The 26847-nt window shown below is 39.1% G+C and overlaps 2 protein-coding genes across 5 annotated transcripts in view; one reads left to right on the top strand and one right to left on the bottom strand.

Annotated features, from left to right (window-relative positions):
• mcamb (melanoma cell adhesion molecule b) overlaps positions 1–6491 on the top strand; it is a 32975-nt gene extending 26484 nt beyond the window's left edge. The window contains exons 10-17 of one of the 3 annotated variants that reach the window (XM_055029089.1): positions 5–146; positions 265–389; positions 1074–1218; positions 1508–1627; positions 2511–2552; positions 2958–3081; positions 4171–4282; positions 4407–6491. In XM_055029089.1, coding sequence (XP_054885064.1) covers positions 5–146; positions 265–389; positions 1074–1218; positions 1508–1627; positions 2511–2552; positions 2958–3081; positions 4171–4282; positions 4407–4409 — 813 coding nt within the window. In that variant the 3' untranslated portion in view covers positions 4410–6491. The remainder of the gene's footprint in view (positions 1–4; positions 147–264; positions 390–1073; positions 1219–1507; positions 1628–2510; positions 2553–2957; positions 3082–4170; positions 4283–4406) is intronic. The other 2 variants (XM_055029090.1, XM_055029091.1) reach the window with 2 other exon arrangements.
• Positions 6492–9104: 2613 nt separating this feature from the next.
• Positions 9105–26847, bottom strand: part of cbl (Cbl proto-oncogene, E3 ubiquitin protein ligase) — a 43112-nt gene continuing 25369 nt past the window's right edge. For both annotated transcript variants that reach the window (XM_055029087.1, XM_055029088.1), the window contains exons 5-16: positions 26178–26299; positions 24320–24457; positions 23536–23623; positions 22438–22569; positions 21313–21531; positions 20744–20875; positions 19366–19785; positions 16139–16227; positions 15840–16034; positions 15675–15760; positions 15308–15553; positions 9105–13737 (exon numbers count right to left, since the gene is read on the bottom strand). In XM_055029087.1, the coding sequence (XP_054885062.1) occupies positions 13442–13737; positions 15308–15553; positions 15675–15760; positions 15840–16034; positions 16139–16227; positions 19366–19785; positions 20744–20875; positions 21313–21531; positions 22438–22569; positions 23536–23623; positions 24320–24457; positions 26178–26299 (2163 nt within the window). In that variant the 3' untranslated portion in view covers positions 9105–13441. The remainder of the gene's footprint in view (positions 13738–15307; positions 15554–15674; positions 15761–15839; positions 16035–16138; positions 16228–19365; positions 19786–20743; positions 20876–21312; positions 21532–22437; positions 22570–23535; positions 23624–24319; positions 24458–26177; positions 26300–26847) is intronic.

Genomic DNA, 26847 nt, shown 5'->3' with positions numbered 1-26847 from the left:
GCAGAATGGAAAAGAAGTTGAAAAGGGTCACCATTTAAACCTGAAGGCTGTAACGTATGACACCGCAGGAACATATGTTTGCGTAGTGACAGTACCGGAGAGTCCGGGAATGCAAGCCCACGCTTCACTACAGCTCAATGTTCAGGGTGAGTTGGACAACAGTACAGCTTATTAGGAACTACAGATGAATTCACTCGTCAAATTAATTTTTACTTCATAGTTAAGATCATCAATTGTGTTTGCTTCATGTCTTTCTTTCTGCAGGCCCACCAGAGATGATAGAAAAACAGCTCAATGAGAAAGAGACCAATGAGAGGGAACTTGAACTTACCTGTCACGTCAGAAGCTTCCCAACTCCCAATATAACCTGGGGCACCAGTAATGGGAAGGTACTACTGAGAAATGTCTTTCAGTTTTAGCTTTAAATCCAACATACGCAAAAAGGATTCAGTTCTCAGCCATAACTCATGAATATGTGACGAGGTCAATTATGACAAAAACCAGACTGTCTACGTCTCATAAATCCAAACTGGCCGGGTGACGGTAACAGCATGGATTATTTCCTGAGTCTTTAAAGGGAAATCACTGGTTCTGGTATTTGTTCTTTTGACAAATAACTCTTCTACATGATACTTGTCAAGTTATTATTCAGGAAGATGCCTTTTCCACAGTAAGATGTCAACAAAGTTTAATGGTAGCAGGAGGTTCCCAGCAGGGTATGGACTGGAAACCATTATTAGGGTACACCAAAATGCCTAAAAAGTTTGTTTCAAATTCACAAAAAAACTATAATCAGCTCATATTGTTTCAAGTTCTTTGAATCAGGAGTTCATACCCTAAGACACACACAGCAGTGTAAGTCAGAATTTGTTTTGAGTTGAATTTGTCTCGTTTTTCAGTGATTATGACGCCACGGTTACTCAAAATGCCAGCAAAAGTAATAGCTCCCCTCACTTGATATTGGTTGGACAAGCACCAACTTTTCAAGCTTTTCCAAAAGAACCTTCGAACCAAATCTGACCCTTTTGATTTGTAACCACACCATTCTGTCTTGAAATGTGTGTTTGTGGCAGATCATCAGCTCCTCAAATCACATGACCGATGTGGGTGCTAAGAGCGTAGCCAAAGTTGAAGTCAGTATCACTTCAAACACAACCGTTTTCTGCAACGCCTCAAATGAGTTCGGCAAAGACTCGGTTACGTACGTCATCAAATTCAGTGAGTACCTGCTTCATTCCTGTTGTCTACCCTGTTGTTGTGTCCTTCCCCATCTGTCCTTCCCCTTCTTGTCTGTGTCAAGGTTTGTTTTTATTCTTCGTCTGAAGGTCAGGCGCTCTCTGTGACGTGTTGTAAAGTGTTGCGTGTAATTTGGAGCACTTCACCGTGTGTTCTCTTTGCAAAAGAGGCAACGTTGTGAAGCTGCTCGGCTGTTGATGTGAACCCCTCCGTTCCCCCTAATGTTGTAACGTGAAGTGTGCTCCCATCTGTTCCTCCCACCCCCTTTCAGCTAAACACACCACCACACCAGCAACTACCACCACAACAATATCTCCAACAACCATTACAGCAGCCAACACAACCAACAATACAAGCACATCCACCAATGCTGCCAAACCCAAATCCACAGGTAAGATCAGTTGCTTTGCGCCTCTTTAGCCAAATCAAGATAAACTAAAGGTTCCAGTAATCATCATCACTGATTTAGTAATGTATATCTGTTTCATCAAGTTATTATGTTAAATTATTTGTATCTTATTTGCAACCTTACATATTCTGTAAATTACGATTGTGTTGCACTGATCAATTAATCATTAATTGAAATCAGTCCACTTTCATTGATTCTAAATCTATTGTTTTACATGTTGACCTAAATGTAACATGACTGAAAACTCTCATTTTTTGGGCCAAAGACACATAACTCAATACATATATGTTGATAATCTGTAATTTTTGGCTGAATTACAATCACAACCAGTAACATCAGGCTGATGTATTTTTAATTATATTATCCACCGAACATCCAAAGATGAAATTTATAACCTGAGAAAATCATACTGTGGTTTAAAAGCATCTGCAAAACAGAGAAGGATATTAAAAACTAAAACAGAAACATCCACAAATATAAACATAACTGAAGAAGCAATGCTTTGAATCCACTCAGAGTGAGCCTCTTCACTGGTGTACAGGATGCTGCTTTTTTCTCAGTCTTTTTGTTTTTTTTAACATATACCCTGCCAGAAAACTTTCCATCCCCTCAGAGGAAAGCTGTTCTGGATTTTTGTTTCTCTCTTGTGAAATGAGATTAAAGCAGGCTACTGTGGGAAATGACTCAGGTCACTGACCACGATTCATGCTAGATGTTTTTTAGCTTTGGAGAGATAACAGCCTTTGAAATCAAGTAATTTTGTCTGACTTTTTCATGCCGAATGCCTGTTTGTGTGTCAGCCCTGCTGATTCAGTTATTTAACACACAAACCCTCTGATAACTCTGCTCATTTGGTCTTTCTCAGTCAAAGCAGAGACACCCAAACCACAAGAGAAAGTCCAAAAAGGTTCGTATGTCATGCTGCTGCAGATTGTCTTCAAAAACCAAAAAGCATCCTTTAGCTTATCCACCGTATCAGTTTTCTGACTCTCTTCCAGCAGACATTCCTTTTCTATTGAGCACAACATTGTTGTCCATTACCTCCACTTGTCCCTCTGCATGCTCGACGCTTATTCTCCCTTTTGTTTTTGTTTTAAGCGCACCTCTTCTCTTGCAAACTCGAAACTTTTGCACATTGTTTCTTCTGAGTTGCCAGATGTAGATCACCTGAACGGTGCTCGCACTGCTGTATTGTTATTGAATGCTTTCTGTCACACTCTCACCTGCCATCGGACTCTTCTAACTCCGAGCATAATCTCTTTTACAAAACGACTTCCTCTTATTTGTGTTCCTGCTTTTTCTTCTTCAACAGGAAGCTATGGTGTTGTCATTGCAGTGATCATTATCTGCATCCTGCTTCTGGCCATCTTGGGTAGCGTGCTTTACTTCCTTTACAAAAAAGGCAAGATCTGCAATCGATCAGGAAAAAAGGACTTGTAAGTCTAATGAAAATTAAATTGTCTGTTTTAGTATTTGTTAAGACAGAAAACGGGATTCTCTAGGTTTTGTTCATCTTTACTGTTAGGTCTAATGCAAAGAACTAGATTTATATATTTATGCATAGAAAACACTGCTGGAAAAACTTTTCTGCTAAATTTAAATAACAGGAGAGAAGTTTGCTATCAACATTTAAATCCAGTTTTCCACCCTACTGCAAATTTTAACGTTTTACCAAATTTGTATTAAAATACATCATCTGCACTTTACCATAATTGGACCTGCTGCTTCTTCTTTGGTGTGGTTGAGTGCCTTTAGTTAATTTTAGTTGTATATATTATTATTATTATTGTGTGTTTGTTTATTTAATATTGTATATATTTGACTTTTTGCACGGGAGTTGCAATAGAAATTTTGTTGAATCCTGTTCAATGACAATAAATGCTATTCTATTCTATTCTTCTATTCTAACAAAATTCTACAATTTAAGTGAAAACATTTAACTAAAGAAAATCTGATACTCCTAAAAGGTTTTACAGACATGATGCCATGATCAAAGCTCCAATTTAACCAATTCCACACACCTAATCCCAATAGATGCACACTATTCATTCGAGAAATATATCAAAAATAGCAAACTTTAAAGACGTGAGACGCAAAATCCCTTTTGTTCAGACCTTTTCTGAACAAAAGGGCTGAGCTTATAGGGTAAACAAGCAGCTGTGTTGTAAATTTTCCATCACACCCTTTTTGTTTTGGTCCCACTGAGAAAACTACAAAACAAACCGACCCCTGGAAGGGTTCCTTGTTATAATTAAAGATGATAACTCTGGTCACATGAAAAATAAAATCCTTGGGTAAAATATTACATTGGCTCAGTTTGATTTAAATTACTTATTAATCGTTTGCATTACATTTTCCTTTATTCATTGCAACTGAAACACAAGTAATTTTTTTCTTTAGCAAAGGATCTTTAGTCAAGGCATTCAGAACATCAACATCCACATTAGGTACCGTTTCACAACCTCCTAGTGACTGACATTGTATAACAATGTCACTTATTTGAGCCTGTTCTTGTCAAACTGAAGCACTAAAGAGAAATCCAGCAAAGATAAGATTGTGGTGGAGATGAAGAGTGACAACACAGAGGAGGCGATTCTGCTCGGGGTCAACGGAGAAAAACAGCTACCCAACGACCAGGTAGATCCCCAATCCTGGACCAGACACAGTCCTGTTCTGCTGATTGGTTCACACGTTTTTCTAACGCATCGCTGTTTCTCCTTGTGCCTGTTTGTATGTTAATATTCCTGTTGGTCTTCTGGAGTGATGAGAACCTGCATGTTCAGAAGTGAGGTGGTGAGAAAGCTGCTCCTGGTGTTCCCTCTCAGGCTCAGACCCCCAGATGCCTTCAAGTCGCCACCAAAGCTCCTTCTTTCAGAGTTACATCATGGAGATAATCATCTGACACTTGAACAGTTCAAAGTGAAAGAATTGTTGTTTTTTTTTATTTGCTGTCCATATATGCTCCTTGAGTAGAAATTGAACACAATATGCAAGCTCCATGATGTAACTCCACAACACGCCTACCAAGCTTTGTCTGTCTCATTATTGCAAGCCTTGTATACTGCTGATTGTCTGAGGAACAAGAATTATAGCACAAAGTTGACAGGGTCTGCTTTAAGTACAGGGGTGGACGAATTCATTGTCTGCCCTGAGAAAAGTGTGTAAAAGCCTTAAAATAAACTACTGTTTTACTCAGGTTACATCATCTCACAATGAAAGGTTGTGAGAAATCCAATGGTTACTTCAAGAAAAATTTATTCAGATGAATAAGAAAATTCAATTCAAATATTTGGGAAAATGTCTATTTTTATCCAGGAAAATTAGTTTTGTTATTTAGCTGTTTAAATTATGCCTCCTCCATGTTTTTGTTTGTATTTAGTACTTCCCTGGACATGATAAAACACCTTAGGATTGTTTAAAAAATAAACTGCAGCAGAGGTTTCTGAATTACCAGCAGATTTTAAATAAAACATCGTCGCTGGGTCCTTCAGCAAGATAGCGACGGAAAGAACAAAACTACTAACCTTTGTTCTACGGAGACAGAACCAACCTTCTCAAATAATCTACAATAAGTCAAGTCAATCTGCTGAATATTGAAAATGAGTAAAATAGTTCTACTGCAAAGTAAAGACGTTTATTTTGAGGCTCTTTGCACATTTTTACCATGGGTGCCATTAAATATGTCCACGCTGTATGACATAGCATCACCTCAAGCAGTGCAATCCACTGAAGAGAATTATGATGCAGCTCAGTTACTGTACATATTATAATCTATGTATATATATCTTTATTTAAAATAACACACACGCAAAACAAACAAAAAAAGACATATATATATATATCCAGACAGTGTTTCTATGATTCGGTGCTTGTTGGAGATAAAGCGGGAGCTCGATTTGGTTGATTGTTTTGTTTATTTTCTGCTATGTTTCAGTCTGCACACTGAAAGTTAAGAGACGCCTCACCTCTTCAGCTACACCTTTTTTATTCTTTAAATACAAACATGCAGGTTATTTAATGATGCATCACTCAGTTTCTCAACTCCCAGTGCTCTGCAGATGATGGACAGTATTTTCTGAGGCTGAAGAAGTTGAACTATTTGGTGATGTTTTTCTATATTATCTTTTTTTTGGGGTCTCTATATTTTTACATTTGATCAGATTTATTTGTTAGATTTATTGCATTGCCACTAGTCAGGTTATATTGTTACATTTATTTTCCTAGATATGACATTCAGATGCTTTTCAAAAACTTCACATTTTGTACTGTTGTTGTTTTTTTTTCTATTTATTTTCCATGCACTGATTTTTGTTTTTTCTTTTTTTGTGTGTGTGTATTCATGCAGTTTTTCTCCAGTATGACATGTTTTTAAAACAATTGTATGCTAATGACCTCAATTTCTATAGCTGTTTTTTTTCTTTACGAGAAGGAAATATGAGATCAGAAGAGGTTGTCCTTATCACACACATTTCTGTTCACCGAATGCATTTCTGGAATAACTGAAACTTGAGCTAATCTAACCCAAAGAGACACAGAACCCCCTCACACCTGAAGCCTTAAACCAACAACTGCTCTTCATGTAAGTGCTTTGTGTTCATGTTGGTTCCCATAGTATCTGTGTACTACTGAGGAGGGGGGAATGACTGTGTCTAAACTCCAGCTTAAAGACAATCACGGCATCATACACTTCCTTCCTCCGGCTTTTAGCAACTCTGGTAAACAGCATTGGTTGTCTGAAACGCCTTTAAATGTCTCTGAGTTATTACGCATCTTGTAATTACCAAAACATTTATTGCTTTTAGTTTTCAAAATCATACCAAATAAAGTTAAATGGTCAAAAAATTAAGAGTTTCAACATTAATTTAACGTCTTCAAATGTCAAAACACGCATTCATGGTTTTCCACTTATCTGTGATCGAGCTGCGCGAGGGAAACCGGGACATCCGTCTCCAGGGTCACGCTCTCGAGCTCATCCAGGGAGATCCTGGAGAGTTCCAGGTCAGAAGGGTCACACGGTCCCTCCAGTGAGTCCTGGATCTACCCCAGCGGAACGTGGCCCCGCCTGAAATGTTTCAAAAATAAAAGCATTATATTTAGGATTAGTGTTATTAAGGTTTCCCCCAGAAAACTTGCCTTCGCAGCCAGTGGTTTGGTACCAGGGCAGTCATTCATCCAGCGGGCCGTCGTGTTTTTGAGTTAAAAAATGTTTCAAGTTGACAAGAAATTTGAAAATATCCCTTGATAGCTATGTGTTATTGAAAGATTGGAAGATTAGTATCTGAACACCAAATATAAAATCTTAAAAAGTGCAAAAATTTTCAAAAGACTTAAATAAAGAAGCAATGTTTAGCCTGGTGGGGGCACAAGTAAAGCCTGGTGGCCCGCCAGGCTTACTTGGCATCATTCATTTATCACATTTAATTATTAATTTTCTGATGGGCATTTTAGACAGTAAAGCATCATTTTCAAAACAATTAAAATTCATCTGTCTTAGTGAGAGTTTACTGGCTAAAAATCATTAGTTTACTGGCTTTACTTGTTAATTGTAAAATGTAAAGATTATAAAGAAACAACGTGATCTCACCATTGAAATGACTTAGTCAGGAGAAGAGCACACACAATTTTAAAAAATTCCCAATTTGTAGAAGATAGCACTGTGAATATAATCATCACCATGGCAGCAATCTCCTGGGTCCTCAATGTGTCTGGACTGGTCTGACGCTAAAACACATGATGTTTGTAACCTGATTAAATCATTGATCTTAGTGGACAAACAGCAACTGAATTCAGTGGAGCAAACACAATCATTTATTTTAAGCGGTGTCCTCTTCACAGAATATAAAGTCTACATACAAGATTAAATAATCTGAGTAAGAAAAGGTATTGAATCTTCAGATCTGTAAATGCTTCACTCTCCTGTCACAATCTATTCTGGATCTTTATCTTGCTGCTGTAAGCATGAGAAATTGGTTCTTAGCTGTATCTTTCCCAGCATAAACGTCTTTGAAGACTGTCATTTGATCCGCTTAAGGCGGCGGTCAAATCATATTTTGGTTTATAATGTAGTTACCAAATACATTAGAAAACAAGAAACTTAAACATTAAATGCAGCATATGAAACAAAAGTAGCTCTCAAGTAATCAATTTTGTGTGTAGTTTACCTCTTCATGCATTTTGGAGGATTTCTGCTGAGGTTTCTTCCAAACTTCTTGGTGTCAGTTCAGAAAAAAGGGCAAGCTCCACTGATCTTTATGTATAAATCCAGTGTCAAACATAACTGGATCCATGTATAACACTATTACTAAACAATATCCCTAAAACGAGTGGGAGCCAGATCCCGCCTGGAAATGAATTCAAAATTAATTCAGGCTCCTCTAGTCTTTGACTTGAGAGGTTCACACTGGACTTCTGTGGCTGTCAACTGTAGGAATTGGGTTTCCAAAAAAATGCTTTTTATCAGGCAAAAAAGCTAAATCAAATATGGAGACAAAAAACATTTGATACAGCTTTGGATTTGCAAAATGATAGTTTATCCTTCCACTAAACTTTGTGAATACAGCACTCACAAAATATCAAGTTTCTATAGCAAAGTAATGAAATAACACTTTTTAAAATTCTCTTTAATCGCTTTATTTTTGTCTGAGATCTAAAAGTTGCAAAAACAAACAAACAAACAAAAAAAAAAACACAAAAAAACCCCAATGAGTTGCAATAAAACCCTTAAACGTTTAACAACCTGCACAAAGCTCTTACTTAGCCTTTGTTTTTTTTTTACATTTTGAGGTAAATTTCAGTGGCAATTGCAACCTATTATTGTTCACCCAACAATATCTTATCTTTTTAAAATGTTTCACTCATTAAAAGTCATGCGTGTCCAAAGCAATTGGTAATAGCTTTAATAATAGGTAACAAAATACCTAACGGTCTCATAAAACATTCAAACGTTGTTAGTTTTCATAAATTTTAAGCTAGGGTTGGCCGATGTGGCTGAATGACTTACCACAATATAAGCGTTTCATTTCAGTCTATATATTCATGATTGCCCGTTAACTTTTTCTTTGTTGTTTTAAATGTCTGAAATGCCGTTGAACTGGTGACGTAACCGTTCCCGTTTCATCCAGTTTTCACGTAAAAACCGTTTAACCTGAAACTGAAGCTAAGCGACTGGTCGTTACTAGGCAACAACCAGTCGACTGGCACAGAGCGAGGTGACGCTCACTCACTTCTCACGACCTCTGCCTACATCTCCCAGAATGCTGTGCAGTTAAGCGAGATCTGTATTATGTATTAATATTGATCACGTGAGTATCACAATAATTATTGACTTATCCAGCTCGAGCTCGCTAATCAATAAAACGCATAAAAATAAACTATTGAAATTCATCACTGTGTAATGACTATTGATTTTAATTTTTCTTTTCATATACACATAAAAAAACAACAACAAAGACACGAAGCGGTTGCTTAACCTTTTATTAACAGCAATGTGCCTATTTTCAAATTGATATGAGCTTTAAAAACCATTAAAAAAAATAATGAATGCCTTTCTTTTACTGAGGTTTAGGGGGAGGAAATTAGAACGACAGCCCCCTCTCCTGGTTGAATATTGAAATTGCACAGCACTGAGCATCTGGGGCATCCAGAGGTTGAGAACTGATCTGGAAAAAGTGAGAAAAAAAGACACTGAAGCATTTGAGGGATGAGGCTAGATGCGGCTGAAGAGGCAGAGGACAGATCGATGCAAGCATTACTGCACTATGTTGCCTTCAAAGACCAACAGGTACAGATTGAGACCCACAAACACTCCTCGAATATCAAGGCCTTTTTTAAAAAAACAAAACAAAAGTAAGGACGTCGGTGATCTCTCTCTTTCTCTCTCTAAACATATGGCACAAGTCAAGAAAAACAAACAAGTAAACAAAACCTTTGGGACAAAATGCACAGGAATGCAAAAATGACTTTCTTTAAATGTATACAATGAGCTGTTCTTTAGAGTGACAGTATCAAAGCACAAATCGGTATGCTGTGCAAAAATAAAGATTAATTAATAATACATAATCAAATGCCTTCTTGAAACATCGGTACAGTATTGAGGATTGCGGACCACCCCAGTCCATCATCATTCAAGAAGTTTCTCAAGGCAACTAGGAAATAAACATGAAACAGAACTAGAGACAGCGCAGAGAGAGCTTCCAGTCAACACACAGCATCAGCCGGAAGAGGTGAAGACAAACTGGGGCCACTTGGCAACCCCCCAATCAGAAAATAATATAAAAACACCAAAAACATTCTTCATATACTGGGAGAGCCTCAAGTTAATGTACCTACAAGCTGTTTGTGTGACTATATCCTTTAAATTCAGAGTACCTGGAAGTAAAAAGCTGCTGTTCCTGCTCCTGCGAACACTGGAGAAATGATACAAAAACAAAATGTGCAAGTCTGTGACTAAGAAGCAGTTACTTTTGGCTGTACACAGGTGAGCTGCTGTCTGTGCTAAAGAGTCCGCTCCACGTTTCAACAGCATTTATTCCTGAGTTAGTTGTTACAGTCGGCCCAAATACTGATTTTTTTTACCGTAGACCGTGGGGCGGGGCCAGCGTACCCAGGGGTCTACGCTACGCAAAGCCTCAGCGCTCGCTCCTCTTTTCAGAGCAAACGAGAAGGCAGAGCTCAACAGAAAGCATTCGTCTTTTACCGAAAACTTTAAAAGCATTTTGGTTGCTTTGTTACTGTTAATATACACAAGGTTCCTACTGGCAACGATTCTCATTTGCTTATTATTACTACTGTCCATATTTTTAAGCTTATATTATCTCTATATTTCACAAATCGTTAAATTCTACAACATTGAGGTTGGCTTCCAATTTTGCAGAGGAGTTATTTCACAGCTTTTTTGGCTTCTGGGTCGTCTTTGATCAACTCTTTTTCATAATCTCTGACACATAAGGCCTATATCTGTTGCTGCTCACTGCCTTAAAGACGGTTTCTTCTATCATTCATTGAAAGACTAATTTGGTGGTTTGGCTATATTTTTCTAATCACAAAAAAACAAACAAACAAAAAAAAGACATTTTTGACAGGAGAACTAACTAGTTGGTAGATTTTAAAGAGGGGGAAAGACTTGCTCAATGTGTTTTGGGATTCTGGATCAAGTTTGCACTGCTTTAAATCAAAATATGTGAAAAACATTCAATTCCCAATCTGAGATACTGGTTGTAGGTTCTTTTTACCCCCAACTATCATTTGGGCATGCATGTTTCGGAAAGTCAATTTTAAAAAATGGTAGAGCAGCAACACAAATTGTATCAACTAAGAATACAGTTTTTTTTATTTTATTATTTTCCCCATTAGTGCACTTTATAAATACAAATGTTACTTTGAATTCTGCAAAAGATTTCAAGACCCGATTGTTGTTGACTTAACTGTGACATCATCTGCTTTAAATAAGCTTGTGTTTTTTTTTCTGCCCAGGTTAGGAACCACAGGACCCTGATGTTGGAGGGCAGAGGGCCCAAAATGCTGTGAAAAGAACCTGCTACAATTATTTTAGGAAGAAATGCAACATAGCCCGTCCCACACCTGGCAACCGATTGGCAGAAAGGTGGCAACTTCACCTTTTTTCCACTTTTAAGAAAGAAATAATGCTGGATATATAGAAATCTTTCCACCTTTAAAAAACATGGAAGTATACGTTGAACCCACTTAGTTGCCTGTTAGATTCAGTGTTTTGGCTTCTGGACCAACATTGAATGGGTCTCTGAACATCTAAAACATCTAGACTGGTCGAATCTGAATTGTATCATCCCTACATGTAATTTAATCTTTTACTTGCTTGTAGAAACTGAATGAATGAAGTAGCACAACTCATGCAGTGCTTATACAGGAAAGCTTAAAGAGTGGTGGGCTTTTCATGATTACAGAAAAGTGCTGAAAATGTTCAGCGTTCAATTATTAGCATAGCACTTTTATGAATTTCTTAAATCATGCAGAACCAGTTACCAAAAAGGCATTAAATAGCCCTTTATTATTTATTCTGTAAATTTTACTTAAAAATGCTGAAATCCTAAGGTATAAACAGCCTGTTTTTTCCCTGATATTCAGATTTTTCTCCTTTAGATAATGGAAATACTTATGATAGTCTAGAAACTCAAATATATCTCAAACTTTAAATGTAAAAATCAAATTTCAAACTTTTCAAAAATTGTGTAGGAACCTTGTATATACACTAAAGAAAGAACAGAACCAAAGGTTAAAAATACAAAACAGGTCGACAGCTTGAGAGGGCTGCGGGCTCACGAGCTGCGTATACTCTTCAAGTATGCTACATTATGAACAGGAAAGACAAATGATACTGTCACTTTAAAGAAACAAGATGACGGTTAAACAGAGTATTCACAAATGTACATTTAAGGCTTTAATTGTTTAGCACTAACAATAATAGCAGCAGTGAAACACTTCTGAATTAATTATACCAACAATATTTATGATCGTATAACAACAATATATTATCAAAGTAAGTCAATACGTTTTTTTTTCTTTTCGTTTTTGTCTTGTAACACTGGACTCAGCTGGAGACAGAAACCCGGACCAGCCAGTGAGTTCATACAACAGAAAGAAAACATGTGAGCCACCACAGATCACACAACAACTAGCCTGGTCTGCTAGCTGCAGGACGCACCTCTGCAGCTACGCCAGGCCCCGCCTTATAACTTAGAGCAGTAGTACATTAACAGAGCGCGAGTCCAAGTACGCGGACTGGAGTACACATTCATGTTGAGACGGACAGGAGAGGGAGGGGGTTCATCCGAGAGCAGGACGAGTGGAGTAAAAAGTCTGGCAAACACACACACACACACACACACACACACACACACACACACACACACACACACACACACACACACACACACACACACACACACACACACACACACACACACACAGGCAACCATGCTCACGTACACAAAACACACAAGCAGCCAGCAACATGTCCAGACCTGAAACCATCATCATGCTACAAACAAAACGCTTGCTTTTTTTTGTTTCAAAAAAAAAAAAAAAAAGTACCAAAGCAATGTTAATTAAAGGCCGTATCCGACTGAAGTCAAGATGAAAAGCTCTGCTGCACGTTTTCCAAGGTTCTGCTGACTAACGCATCCTGGTGAGGAAGACGCCCGATTCGACTTCCTCTTCCTTCCTGTCTTCCCGTAATCCGACTCCTGTCCCCCCACCCCCGCTAACCCTGCAGTGGTACCAAGAGCAACCCTCCAAACTGAACCATTTTCACATATTATTTATGCACGTACTGTATATATTACACACATTTAATATATACTTACTTATATATTAAATTCTCATATAGACATACACTTTTAGTTTTCCTTGTGAGGTGTTGATTATATTTTCAGCGAGAGACTTCAACATGAAAGATGAGAGTTTGTCTTCGGCAGATTCCTATGAAAGTCTCGGGCCACTGCGTTTGGGCGGTCCCGAGGAGATGCTCCTGAAACCAAACACTCGAAGAAGAAGAAAAAAAAAAAAAAGAGCATGAGACTTTTGAAAGCGCATGGCGTGCCCGCCGCAGATTCCTGCAGATACTGTAAGCTTGCTGAGTAACAGCCAGGTCAGAAACCACAGGCGGGTTCGGTGGAGAGGGGCGGGGGGCGTCAGGCAGGACTTTACGTGGTCCTGGAGGCAGTAGGCTTTTCTGGTCGGTCTGCACCGACCAAAACCAAACCAGGCTGAGCCAAGCTAGGGCGAAGAGAGCCAACCGCGATTCGTGGGCGCCACGATCTGCTATGTGAAAATGTGGGCAGTGGAGGGAACAGAGACGAACTCACGCAGGATGTTCTTGGCCATTTCTATATTGTTCTGTGCAATCATCAGAGCTTTCTGGATGTCCTGGTAGGAGTACCCCTGACTCATGAGGTGCTCGATCTCGCTGCTGATCAGGGGGTTGGCCTCCCCGCCCGCGGCGCCGCCGCTGGGCAGAGCGGGCACAGGCGGGACGGGGCTGTGGCGGCGCTCCGAGTTGATCCGTCTGGGCAGCGGCTTTGGAGGTCTCTCCGGTGCTTCGGCTGGCTCTAAAGCAGCTGAGGAAGAAAAAGAGGAGGAGGAAGCGTTTGGATTTGAACAGCAACTAAAGGTCGATGTGAAGAGATCATTTATTTAACTGGAAACGGCGCTACACTTAAAAGATGGTTCGTAATTATAATTAAGTCTAAGGGAAGAGACATGACCTTTCACACAATCTGAAACCTTTTCATCTTTCCACTGCAGTGACATTTAACAAAGCACTGCAAGAGGGCCGGCTATAATCTGCGAGCTCGTCGGCTTGACGCAAGGTGATTTAATTGGCTCACAGATTCAAACATGCAGAATGCCCGTGTGTGGTAAATGTCAACCCAGCACAGAGACATCACCCTGAGAAATCAAGAAACAACTGCTGAATAGACTTCCTGCACTGTGGCTAAACCTCAAGGCTTGCAAAGGCATAACATGCCATTGTCTTTTAATCACACCTTCACCATATTTGCCAATATCTTCACCAAATGATGGTAAAATTTGGCTAAATCTTTAAACTTGCCTGCTTTTAATTTCTTCATTAGATATGAAAAAAGATAACATTTTCCAGTAATAAGTAAGCAAGTAGCACACTTCTAATTTATGCTTTGTGTGTCTTTGGAAAACCACTGATGGATTATTGATACAAAAAACTGCTTCTGCTTCACAGACCTACAGAGGCAGCCATAAGTCACACAATTAACCAATAAAAACATCTCAAGTTGGCCACAGCTTCGCTGCTGTGTTTTGTTTCTCAGAGATGCAGAGAATTGGGTGGGTCGGAACCTCAAAAATCCTATCTTTCTCCAATCAAATGCACCGCGATAACGTTGCATTTCAGCATCATCGTGGAAGTGGGAACAATTGAGATGACAGTTAAGAAGTGGGAATTTCAACAAGGCAACACCCACAAATATTATTTGCATTATCTCTAATTTTAAGCCTTACTTTCTAAAAGCAAATACCATGTTTGACTTGTTCAGTTCATAGATGCAGGTGCTGCATATAACGCACTCTTTCATGTTTCCACCACAGCTGACTATTGTTGATATGAGGACCGGCCATATAGAAACAGAAAGTCATAGCTGGAGTTGGACCCAGTTTGCTAATGGAAAATCCAACTTTAAAGGGTGTTCCAGTTGACTTCTCGACTGGAACACCCAGTTCCCAGTTGCAACTCAGGATTTGTGTTAGCGTTTTGCAACACCTTTCTGTTACTGGAGTGAGAAGCCACATCATGGCACACACTGGAGTAAATTTCAGGGGTCGCTTCTACTCAGGATATTAATATGTTTGTTGTTTAGTTTCATATGAAACAGAAGTCAAATAATTCCTGCAAAACTAGTCAGAACTTGATTGACATTGATCTGAAAACACTTTCAGCTGAGGCACCTAAAGAACCTCTGCTGGTTAGAGAAACTAATGTGTAATATCTGGTGACTGATCCTGTAAATGGACATGTAGAGTTTTCAAAGAAGGATTTTCCTATCTCACCAGAGTAACCAGTGAACCTATCTAAAACAACCCCACTAAATATGCATCAAAGGGCCAGTATATGGATCAAAACTCATGTATACTTTGCTGCTGTGAGAAACTTACATGCTGCAGCTCCAAAATCTGAATCTAGGGAAAGGCGGCTAAAGGGTGCGACAGAGGACGAGCATGACGATGAGGAGGATGAAGATGATGACAGAGACCCCCCCATTTCTGAAAAGGTCCGCCGAGCAGGGGGCTGCGGTAGCCGAGGCTTTGGGAAGTCGTAGCCGTTTTCCTCTTCCTCTCTGTCCTCTGCTGCAAGGTCTCTGGGCTCGTTAGTGACCGACAGGGGAGGCAGCTCTGAGTAATCTGAGAGGATGGAAGTTAATCTCATCATAAAACTACGAGAAATATTCACACTGCAGCATCAGAGTCCTCTAAGACAGGGAATTGAGGGGGATTTTGAGGTCATCTGGTTAGAACAAAATACCTGAATCTCTTGCTTGTTGTGACCTCGGCTGGGCGCCGTACATGGGTTCATGCGATATCAGCCCATCTTCTGCACCTTGTGTGAGCCTACGACAACAAATGACGGGTTTAAAGCTCAGACCATGACGAGATCTTTTCTCAAGTGCCTTTAGGAAGGTTTGAATACCGCGAGTTGACTGCAGGGGCTTGAGGCTGTGCCTGCAGAGCAGTTAGCGGTTGAGGCTGTGGGGGCCTTTGGACTTGCAGGGTGTCTGGTACTGATGGGACAGCAATGGGGCGAGATGAAGGGATCATGTACTCAGAGTCTTCCTCGCTCTCACACCCCTCTTCTCCAGGCACTTGCCTCAAACCTAGAGACGGTCTGGGAACAGACAGTATGAGAATATTAAAAGACTCTTTAAGAGGTAACATCGTGTACAGCTTCCAGATCACAGGTGTGCATGGTAAGTAACCTCAGGGTCATACCTGTTTGCCAGTGCGTAGATGGCATTGGCCGAGACTGATGGTTTCACTTTGGGGTTGTCATAATCTTGAGAAACTATTGGAGCAAAACTCTGAAGGAGGAAACAGATTTCACCAGTTTTAGTTACTTCACCCCAAAAAAGTGAACATTTAAAACGAGATAATTAAAAGCTAGAACTTAGGGCCGTGCTTTTTTCTGCCAAAACTGGAGAGCCGGTTAGAACTGAAGGGTTTCATCCAGTGCATCATAAGCCTGGCAACCCACCAGGCTTTATTTGCCTCCCCACCAGGCTAAGTGTTGTTTATTTTATTTAAATAGGTTTTCTTAAAAGCACACAATGTTTCTAGTAAATAAAAAAATCAAGGTAGCAATTAGATGGACTCATTTTACTATTTATTATTGGGTGAGCAGTTAATTTTAGAGATACTTTCATTTATTTCTCCTTTGTCAACCTTTATAATAAAGGGATGCTTGTCATATTCTCAGTTTCAGAAACTCCTTCCAATTTTACATTTACGAGACTACTGAGGGCGAATATTGAAAATGAAGTTTAGATGAGATCTGAAGTACAAAAAGAGGTTTTCAAAAGTGTAGCTTTTCAATTTCATTTATAAGAAACAGCACGTGTGTTTTCACGAAAAGGTGCAGACTACTTCCGAGTTGCATGTTACTGACTCTTGGAAACCACAGATGTGATCAGATTTCTTTGCTGAAGGAAAGCTCAATCTCAGCAACGCACTCTTTAAGACAGACATGTTATTATCAGGACCACACAGAGAGCTTTTTCTGCCAATTTCTGTTGCAACTAGAAAGACCAGCTTATGCCTCATAATAGAGAAATAAACATTATGGAATGTCTGATTAGGAAAGGATTAGGATAAACATATGTTGGAAAAATAGGAATTGCACTAAAATACAGCAGGAGACTTAAAGGAGGAAGAGGAGTGATGATGTGACAGTAGAGCCTGATATTCTCTGTAGAGGGCTCAAAGATCTTTTGATGACTGAGATTTTAACCAGCCAAATCAGATGTGGTTAGTCAAAAAAATAGATAAAAACAATTAAAAATGTATTAAAAATAATACAGGTGTTTAAAGTTTTGCAACTTTTAATAACTTAGAACTATGCAAGACTTAGAACTATGCAAGACTTTTAAAACAATTATAATTCGATGTATTCTTTTCCCAGAAGTATTGACATGAAAGCCTTTATGGGAGGGTTAGATCAACATGTCAATATTTATAAAATATCATTATGTGATACGTGAAAATGACTATTGGCAATACGGATGTAAAATTCCATCAAAGGTTTTACAATTCTGCATATTATTTAGTTTCTTCCCTAACCCCCATGAATGTTCCCGAGATGAAAATTATGGTTGCAGAAGAACAAACTGAGCAGCCCAGGAATGATTAGAGAGTGTTCAGAGTCAGACATTTCGTAAAGACGCATAAAAAAGTTCTGGTTTGAGGAGTGATTGAGGAGGAAAAGACTGAAACTTTATTCAGAGTCATCCAAGGAGAGCGATGCCTGCTTGCTCTTATCAAATATGCCAAATAACTTCAAAAAATGAGAGAGAAAAATGAGGAAACTCAGTAGACTCTTGAAGGCTGTAAGGCTGAAGCTGACAGAGTAACAGGGACGTTAGGGCACCAAACAGGGCAGCTGAGTGAATAAACAAGGAGCAGAGTTGGTCTTTTAGGTTTTTAAAGAAGAATCGGACCGTATTAAGTATCTGTGATGCCGGATTATGTCAGAAGACAGCTGTGAGGTTTGTTTCTTCCTGCAGTTTTTGAAGAACACTCAGGGTATGATGGAAGGCTTTCCAAAAGGACTGGCTCACTTTCTCTCCTTTAATAATCCCAACATTATTCTGTCAGATTGAGGTCAGGACTCTTCTGCATTAAACCTGCTCGTCTGTCTTTATGGACTATTCTTTTTGCACTGGTGCGCTGTAACGTGGTAACACGAAGGAACTATTCACAAACTGTACCCAAACAAAAGTTGGGAGCAATATGGTAAATTAATCAAAATGTTGTGCTATGCTGACGAGTTTCTTTCACTGAAACTAAAGTTCCTATTTAGAAAATTCTATCCAAAGTATTTAGTGAACAATTTTTACAAACTCTGAAGAAAGTTGGTGACCTCTTCACACTATGTGCCTCAGCACCTGCTAACCGCACTCTGATTTTATGTGGCCTACCACTTTGTGGCAGAGTTGCTGTCGTTCCCATTTGCCTCCTTCCACCAACTGTTGACTGTGGAAAGTTTTGTGGCATGGAAAATTCAGACTTCTTGCTCAGGTGGCATCTTATCACACTGCAATGCTGAAAATGACCCTTTATTTCACAAATGTTTGTGAAATCAGTTTGCACGCTTAAGTGCAGGATGCTACACAGCTGTAGCCACAGAAGTGATTTTCATTGATGGCTAAAGTGTATGAAAAATCCCTTAAATTTGATTAATAACTTTGTTTAGACATTGACCTAAATAAGGCAAAAAGTAATTCACAAAACTGTGTCCATGTTTACAAACAGGTTTTAGCCAGCTATAGTAATAAATGTTTCAGTTTTAAAAAAAAAGTTCTATCTTTAAGTTTCTGAGTGAATTTTGAAATTTTTGTGCAAGTTTGCTTAATTTGCCAATATTTTGAGATCAAGTATAAAACCACCTCATTCAGACACAAGGCCCGGTCCCGAGGTGAGTCAGAAGTTGGAAGAGTGAGTTTGACTGTGACAAACACCGATTCAGTGCGTCAATCAGCTTTGCAAATATGTGACTTGTGCAATATGAACACAGAGTGTTCATATTGCACAAGAGATGATTTTTGTCCCCTCCAAAAATCATCTCCACACTCGGCCGTGTTTCTTGGCTTCAGCCACTTTCATAGAATTTTTAAAAATGTGCCAAGTTTAGTTTTAACAGGCAGATTAGGAACAATTACTGTATAATTTTTACCTAGCATTCATCAACTTTTTCTAATAAAATCTAGTACCATCAAAAAATGGTATGAAACATAAAGAACAATTGTTTAAACTGTTTAATGATTAAAAAAGACATCAAGAAATAAATCTTGGGCTGCTAAAGACTAAATTTATGGAAGCTCTAGTCATGAATGACCCATCAAAAATAAGTCTATATTTAGGAAATTCTATCCAAAGTATTTAGTGAACAATTTTTACAAACATCAGACAAATCAGATGTTTAATGTGTGTGTGGTGGTTCTGACCAGCTGGTGGTCCAGACTGAGGGAGCTGTTGTTCTTCTGAGAGTCCACGCGGTTGTCCAGCGCAGAGGGCAGCGCCAAGGGGAGGGAGTGTCTGTTGGAGAGCTCTCTGACACCTGCTCTGAGGTCGCACCCCAGGCTGGGCACGTGGGTGGATGAGGAGGATGGTGAAGATGATGAAGAAGAGGGGGTTGGAGCTTTGGGAACAGGTCTGGAGTTCCAGTCAGCCAAAGGACGGTTCGGGGGAGTGGGAGGGAGCTTATCTCGAAGGGGCTCCCCTGGTGTGCAGGGTAGGGGCCGCCTCGGATGCCGAGCTTCTGGAGCCGCCCCGGCTGTGTGAGGTCTGTCTGGAGGAGGGGGCGGAGGGAGATCCCGCAGTGCAGGGGGAAGTGGAAGAGGCTTGTCTTTGTGATGTGATGCCGCCTGGAGGGACGACAGAGATGGAAGGAGGTCTTTTAGATGAAACACCAGAAAGACCAAAAGCCAAAGAAAATTATTTTCCAATGCAGGAAATAATCAGCTTAGAAGGAAAACCATCAATCATCAGGAGGATTAAGATGAATGACAGCAAGGGGGGAAAAAAATTAATCTTCCAACTGCACTTTCTGTTTATAAGCAAAGACATGTAGCTGTGGTATTCGAGTAAGAGAAAATAAGAGTCAAAACCCTCATTTGCATAAGTTTTTTTTTTATTAGAGTAACAGGGAAAAAGTAAAAAAATATATTTGTTTTTGATGTGGAGAAATACTAGTTCAGTGTGTCAAGTAGCACTGCACCAAAGTATTTTCAGCTACATACTCTGCACTTTCTTTCAATCTTTTACATACAGTTCTACAAAAAAAAGCTGCAAGAAGCCAAATTTTTTATAAATAATTGGAGTTGCATTTCACAAAAATGTATGCAGATAGTCTATGTGACTGGTTTGTATTGCTCTAACAGAGTAAATTATCTGAATTTGAACCAAACAGGAAGTTAAAAACAAGAACTGTTAAGATATGTGAAATTGCTACGATAGGAGCTTGGAGGTGTTTAAAACTGGTTCGACCGAGAGTTGAGCATTAAAACTGATAATGGATCACAACAATAGTGAATAGTTTGTATATATGCAGGAATAAAATAAACAAATTAAAGATGAACTTATTTTTCTTAAAACCTTAGACTAATATAACCCTGACAGTTTCATAATGCCAAATCTGTGTAATTAGTCAACACTGTATTTTTAATCTGAACTAAGGCGTTGGATGAAAATGATCAACACTTTGAATAACTGAGCTTATTATACTGTTGACAAAGAGGATCAATTGGAATGTACGTAGAATTTGACTGAAGTCATTTTTCTGTTAATTGGTGCTGTACAAATGAACTGAAATGAATTGGCTACCTTACTGGTGGCCCCGGGACTAGAGGCACCAGGAGGGTTTGGAGGTCTGTGTGGTAACAAGTCCAGTCTGGGAGGCACTGGGGGAAGAGATGACTGAGGGGGCATGGACATGGGTGATGGGGGGCGTTCCACCTGGATGAGACAAGAGAGGCAACCATGAAATCCAATCCATTGACGTCACTGTCGTACTTGCAGAAAAAAATTAAATGGTTCCAACACATATTATAGTCATATTTTATATGACTACATGTACAGAAGTTGCTGAAAAGTCTCGATCAGATGATAATCAAGTTACCTCAAAGCAGCTCAGGTTGTAAACAAAGAGTGTATACAGATTTTCTCAAAGGCAATAAAACATGTTGAACTTTTCTAACTCAAAAAAGCTGCTTCTTTAGCAACAGGAACAATGGAGATGAAAGGCCAAAGATGTGAGCTTTCAGCTCAGAAAAGGAAGACATGACAAGTGAGAATGTGTTTTATCTACACAGAGATTGGTTTGAAGAGTCCCTTGTGGGCTTTCATTACAACAACAAAAAATTAATTACCTCAATCTTTTTCCACAATCTTACCTTTGTGCCAGCAAGTTTGCTCATTACCAGGTGGGGGTCTTCAAGTCTGTCATCGTCGTCGTCGTCATAGCTTGGCGATGGAGCTCCCCCGGCTCCCATGGCGGCCCGACTTGAGCCCCCGCTGTTGTCCTTGGGGTCAAAAGGATCTACGACAATCGGCTCTGTACCTTTAATCTCACACCGACAGAAGGGGCATCCCGTTCCCTGACCCTCCGACTCCTGGAGCGCAGGCAGAAAGGGGGAGTAAAGACAAGCTGACAAGAAGCTGGAAACTTTATCAACATGCTGAAGAGCTCTTCAGTAAATCCACCTTGGAATGACGATACAGCTTTTCCATTTCCAAAAACAGATTTATAGATTTTTCCCAGAAGACACTTGGCTTGGGAAAGGCGAATAAAAAATGTTTACTTGGGTTTTATTATTCGGATGTTACACAAATCATGAAAGCTAAAGTTAGCTTTTGATTCTGCAGTGGGTTTCTTTTTTCCACCTAAACAAAGTTAACTCAGCTTGAGCTTAGAACGTACAACAAATAAACGCAGACTTAATTATGTTCTACTACATACAGAAGAGTTGTTTGGTAAAAAATAAATAAATAAATAAAACAACAACATAAAAAACAGAAACCAAATCCAGCTTTAAATATTATGCCAGATAGATGAGACAAGCAGAGAAAAGCCACCGTCTGTTTTTGATAGAGTGCATTTTCCTTTCATTCACGTCTGTAACTCAAAACCCAAAGCAGGCAAAAGGTTCGGCCAACACCGAAGTTTTAATTTGTCCAACTAAAGGCTAAGGAACAATGGAGATGAAAGGAATATCTGTACATAAAATAACGAAGAAAAAAATAAAAAAACAATAGTAAAAAATTATGAGCAATGAAAATAATGAGCTGTGAAAAAAATTATAAATATAAGAAAAATAAAATAAAATGAATGAGTCATGAAAATAAATATGGAACACTGTGCAAATGCAAACATTGTGCCACAGTTTATTTTACCCACTCGTACTTGGAAAGATGAACTCAAAGCTACACTCTTCCAGAGTGGTGTAAGAGCGCTAACCATCACCTGTGACATGCAAGCCCACCAACTCAAAACCCTTTGCTTCCTCCCACTCTTGTACCTGCCAGGAGGTGAGACAGGAAGTGCACATGAGATGACCACAAGGCTCGATCTTCACATCTTTGTCATTCTCCGCACAGATTTTACAGAGCTGGAAAGTGGAGCCCATCTCACAGTACAGCTCATATTGCTCCTGAGGGCGAGAACAAAAAAAAAAAAAAAGCCATGAGAAGACAGTAACATCACAGAGAACTGAGATCCTGCTGAGCAGAGCCTGGGAGGAGGGGGAGCGATCAGTTAGAGCCAGGGGACGTACGCCGAGTTTCGGTTCTGCGCTGATGCAGAGATAAGGTCGACAAGAACCGAGGCAAAAACTGCTTTTCATACATTTCCGTTATGCAGCTTTCTCGCTAAAAATGTTGTGAACCTTAAAGTTTATATGTACTAAATGAGAAACAAAAAATGAAAGAAAAAATAATTCTTTGTCTTTCTGAAGGAAACAGACACTGAAATTTGAGGACCGAAAAAGCCACAATTCAATACATGAAGACATAATTTGTATAAGCAGTCATTTAAATAAAACTGGAAATTAATGCATTAAACATGTTTATTGTTTGCACAATTCTTCTTAAGATTTTATTTAAAAAAATAAATAAATAAAACGTGTCTAGTTAATTTTTATTTCATTTTAGCTGCAGGTACTGTCATATAGTTGCTCATTTTATTTTTTGATAGTTTCATATTCAAATGGGTATGTTTTGGTATTCTGCTGCTGTAATAGCAGCAGAGTGAGATTAATAAAGGACTATCCTTAATAAACTAAATCTAATGAACACAAGTATTTAAAGGGAAAAGAAGTACAATGTAGATTTATTTATTTTTTGCAAGAACAGTATGCACTTTCTATTTAGGTGTTACAGCAAAGTCACTTGGCATGTGTAATTCTGTGTTTAATTATTGACTGTGTTTTTATCTCAGTTTTATTTAGATTATATTTGATTGTGGTACTCAGTCTCTCAAAGCACTGTTGAAGATATATTTTCTTGAAATAAACCATTTTTAATAAAATAATAAAAGGCAACGTAAATACACAAAAAAACCCTCCAACAAAGAGTTCTGGGTAAACACAGACACAGTCTGGTATGTGCATGGCTCTCACCTGTGTGACTTTAATGTGGTCTTGAGGTGAAGGCTCACACAGACCCGTCAGGTCGGGGTTCTGAGTCCGGCCATCTGGGAATAAATAGCTGGGGGTACGAAAAACAAAATGAAAATGTACCCACACAAAACATTGTTTTAATTTAAAACTAATTATTGTTATTACAGTGATTATACCACTTGTGTACCCAACAAGCTGCGGTGATAAAAACATCTGTTGAGTTCATTTACTTTGCGCAAGTTGCTGCATATACAGTACAAGACAATTTTACAAATGAGTTGGACGCTGTAATTACCATCTGATAAATGTTTTGTAGACATAGGCCGTATACTTTACAGGCTTTCCCAGCTCAAATCGGAGTTTGATTGCAGGTTAGGACAGGCCAAACACAGTTTTCATTAAACACAAGAATCACCACTGGCAGGAAAAGACGGGTTTCAAGCCAGCCGGATAAACCACCGACTGAGGTCCGCATTAGAAATCAATGGTTCTGCTCTGGTTATGATAACAGTGTGGTGACGAGAGGGTTGGCGGTGGCGAGCTAGATGATATGCCTGGATTCACTTGAAGCTGAGAGGCAGATTCAATCGAAGGCTCCAAAGAAAGGGGGTAACCAAGTTCACACAGAGACACACTTAATAGAACAACAAAAGAAATGACAAGGAAAAAAAAACAACAACAGGGAAGATCTGAAGGGTACAAACTGAATGCAGAGACAAAGCTCAGAAATCTAGATAAAAAAACCACAACAGATATAAATTAGTCAAACAAAAAGGGAACTTACAAGCCTTCTCTGAAACCATCAATGAGGGCCTGGAAGAGGGGCTTATTGTGGGGAATGGTTTGGAGAATATTCCCATCGGCTGTCACGTAACCGATGGCCCACTGGCCCAGTCGAGTGCAACTCAGTCGGAAGATGTAACTGGGGAGAGAGACGAAAATGTATCAAGTCATTTGAAAAAAGTATACAAATAAATACCAGACACTGAAGACAAGTAATATGAGTACACAAACTGATCAAGGATTATTACGGAGCCCCGTAGGGGACATGGGGAATGTTTTTTTCTTTTGCGTTCCCTTGCAAAACTTTTGCATGGAGCTCCGTAGATTATAAGACAAACTACTGAATACAGTTATTTGTGAATTATGGTCCAGATTAGTGGTAGAAACGTAACCTTTATTTCTTTCACATTCACATTAATCTAAATGAAAGGACAGTTTTGTTGAACCATTTTTTTGATTCAATTGCTGGATTCAGTCTTTGTGTTCACATTTATCGACTGTAGAGGCTAATTAACTTGAAACAAAGTTAAACTATCCTAGTTGCATTTTCTTTCTGGATGACAATTTGTTTATTACCCAGTCAAATAATTTGATGTTTCTGAAGTTACTGTGAGATGTATGCTGTACAATTGAACATAGTTCCATTTTTTGTAACTAACACTGGGATTTTATAAGTACTGATTGCACTATGAAGATTCAATGTTCAGGGGTTGACATGTAATAACGACACTATCGGTTTTATTAGTGCTTTATGTTATGTTTAAAAAAATATAAGGTTTCTGCAAAATTAAATACAGCAACAAGAAAGATGAGACAGTACTGTTACTATTATAAATCAACAGTTAAAACAATAATCTGGCCTATTGGGACATACAACAAAGAACTCTTGTTTTTAAATGTGAAGACATCAGCTGGCAATGAATTAAGAACAACTTACAATGCTCCCTAGAGAAAGTGCTCGCTGTGGCTAAGACATTTAATAAAATCAACGCAAGTTTTACAAGTTTATATTAAATATAAACATAAACTTAATCACATCATTATAAAATGTGATTAAGCCTAAACAGAAAAAGAGGATGTGACTCTGATACACTTTGCTGAAACTTTTCAATAATAAAAAAAACCTGTTTTGAAACATGAAAACAGAAAGAGGAAATCTAACAATAAAACAAAGTGAAAGAGGAGCTTCAGATGAGTCAGCAAGAGCCTGAGGTTTCTGGGCTTGATGTGCCGTCTAGCCTCAAGTTGGGAAATCTTTTATTATTAGGAAGAAATAAAGTTGAACTGGTCTCGCTGAGACAGTGAAGCAGGATGGGTTTGAAGCATTTTGTGACTGATGTAAGCTAGCAAGAAAAGACTTGCATCAGCTCACTACAGCTAGTTGGACAGAAAAACAAAAAAAGACAAAAAAGCACGGCCATTTGGGAGCTCTGGATTGCACTGGATTGAAGTGTAAAAAGCAGCTTTTACATCGACCAGTAAGTGCTCTGGTGTTGATGTGGCCTTAAGCTGGCCAGGCCTGAAGAGTGACATCAACTTCCAATGCACAATCAGGCCATTGATGTAAGGTACCAGCGCCACGCCGCCCTGGGCTCTTTGGACTCAGCTCCAAACACACCCACACAAAATATAGCATGTAAGGCTTAAGAATCCGTCACCAGGATTTAAGCTGTGATACTTGATGCAAACATGGACCGATGAAGGAGCTTCATTAAAAATAAGATCTGAGAGCGACAGCAAACCTGCGTCTGTGCAATAGTCAGTAGAAACAAGTCAAAGGAAACAAAAGCCGAAACTTTTCTTCATATGATGGATGTTATTTGTCTTCTAGATGTGTTTGTGCACAGAGTGGTTCTCACCTGCCAGGCTTGTGGATGAATTTCTGCAGCCGAGCTTTGACCTCATCATATGTGAGGAAGGCCATGTACCCTGGGTGAGTAACAGCCAAGCTGTTCCAGTTTCGCAGCAGGGATGACCAAGGCTGCCCACGCACACAGGCATACACACACACACACACACAGAGAGAGGGAGAGAGAGAGAACGGTCATAGGAGAAAGGCAGAGTGAGTCATAATGTGTGAGTGAATGGACACAGTACTAAAGAGCTGAAATGGAGTAAGGAGAAATGCTGCATATTGCAACACGCATGGGTTTTGTTCAGTGGACATCAGTGGGATTTATAGGCGGATCCAGCCAGAGTCATTATGTTTAATGGTAGATGAGCTTGCAGAGTTTAAAGGCACACGATGAAGTAAAAGAGAGATTTTCCATACTGTCCGTAAATCAAACTATACGCAATTCAGGCCGGAAAGTTTACATGCCCTCATTATTCACGTTGATTTAGGACTTTATGCGTTTTAAAGTTCCTTATGATACATCATACCACTAGGAGTTTAAAAGAAAAAGCTTGAGCTTTAATTTGAACTGTGTATTTTCTACACATGATCAAAGTTATACAAACACCGACAAACAAAGGCACAGTTGGCTTTTGAGGTGGTCTTCTGGACTCACTGGTTTCAATCCAAGCAAA

The sequence above is a fragment of the Poeciliopsis prolifica genome, unplaced genomic scaffold, assembly GCF_027474105.1.
Source record: "Poeciliopsis prolifica strain line A6 unplaced genomic scaffold, Auburn_PproV2 SCAFFOLD004, whole genome shotgun sequence".
In the NCBI taxonomy this organism is placed as follows: Eukaryota; Metazoa; Chordata; class Actinopteri; order Cyprinodontiformes; family Poeciliidae; genus Poeciliopsis; species Poeciliopsis prolifica.
The sequence above is the reverse complement of the archived record's forward strand: the minus strand, read 5'-3'. Positions and strand labels throughout refer to the sequence as shown.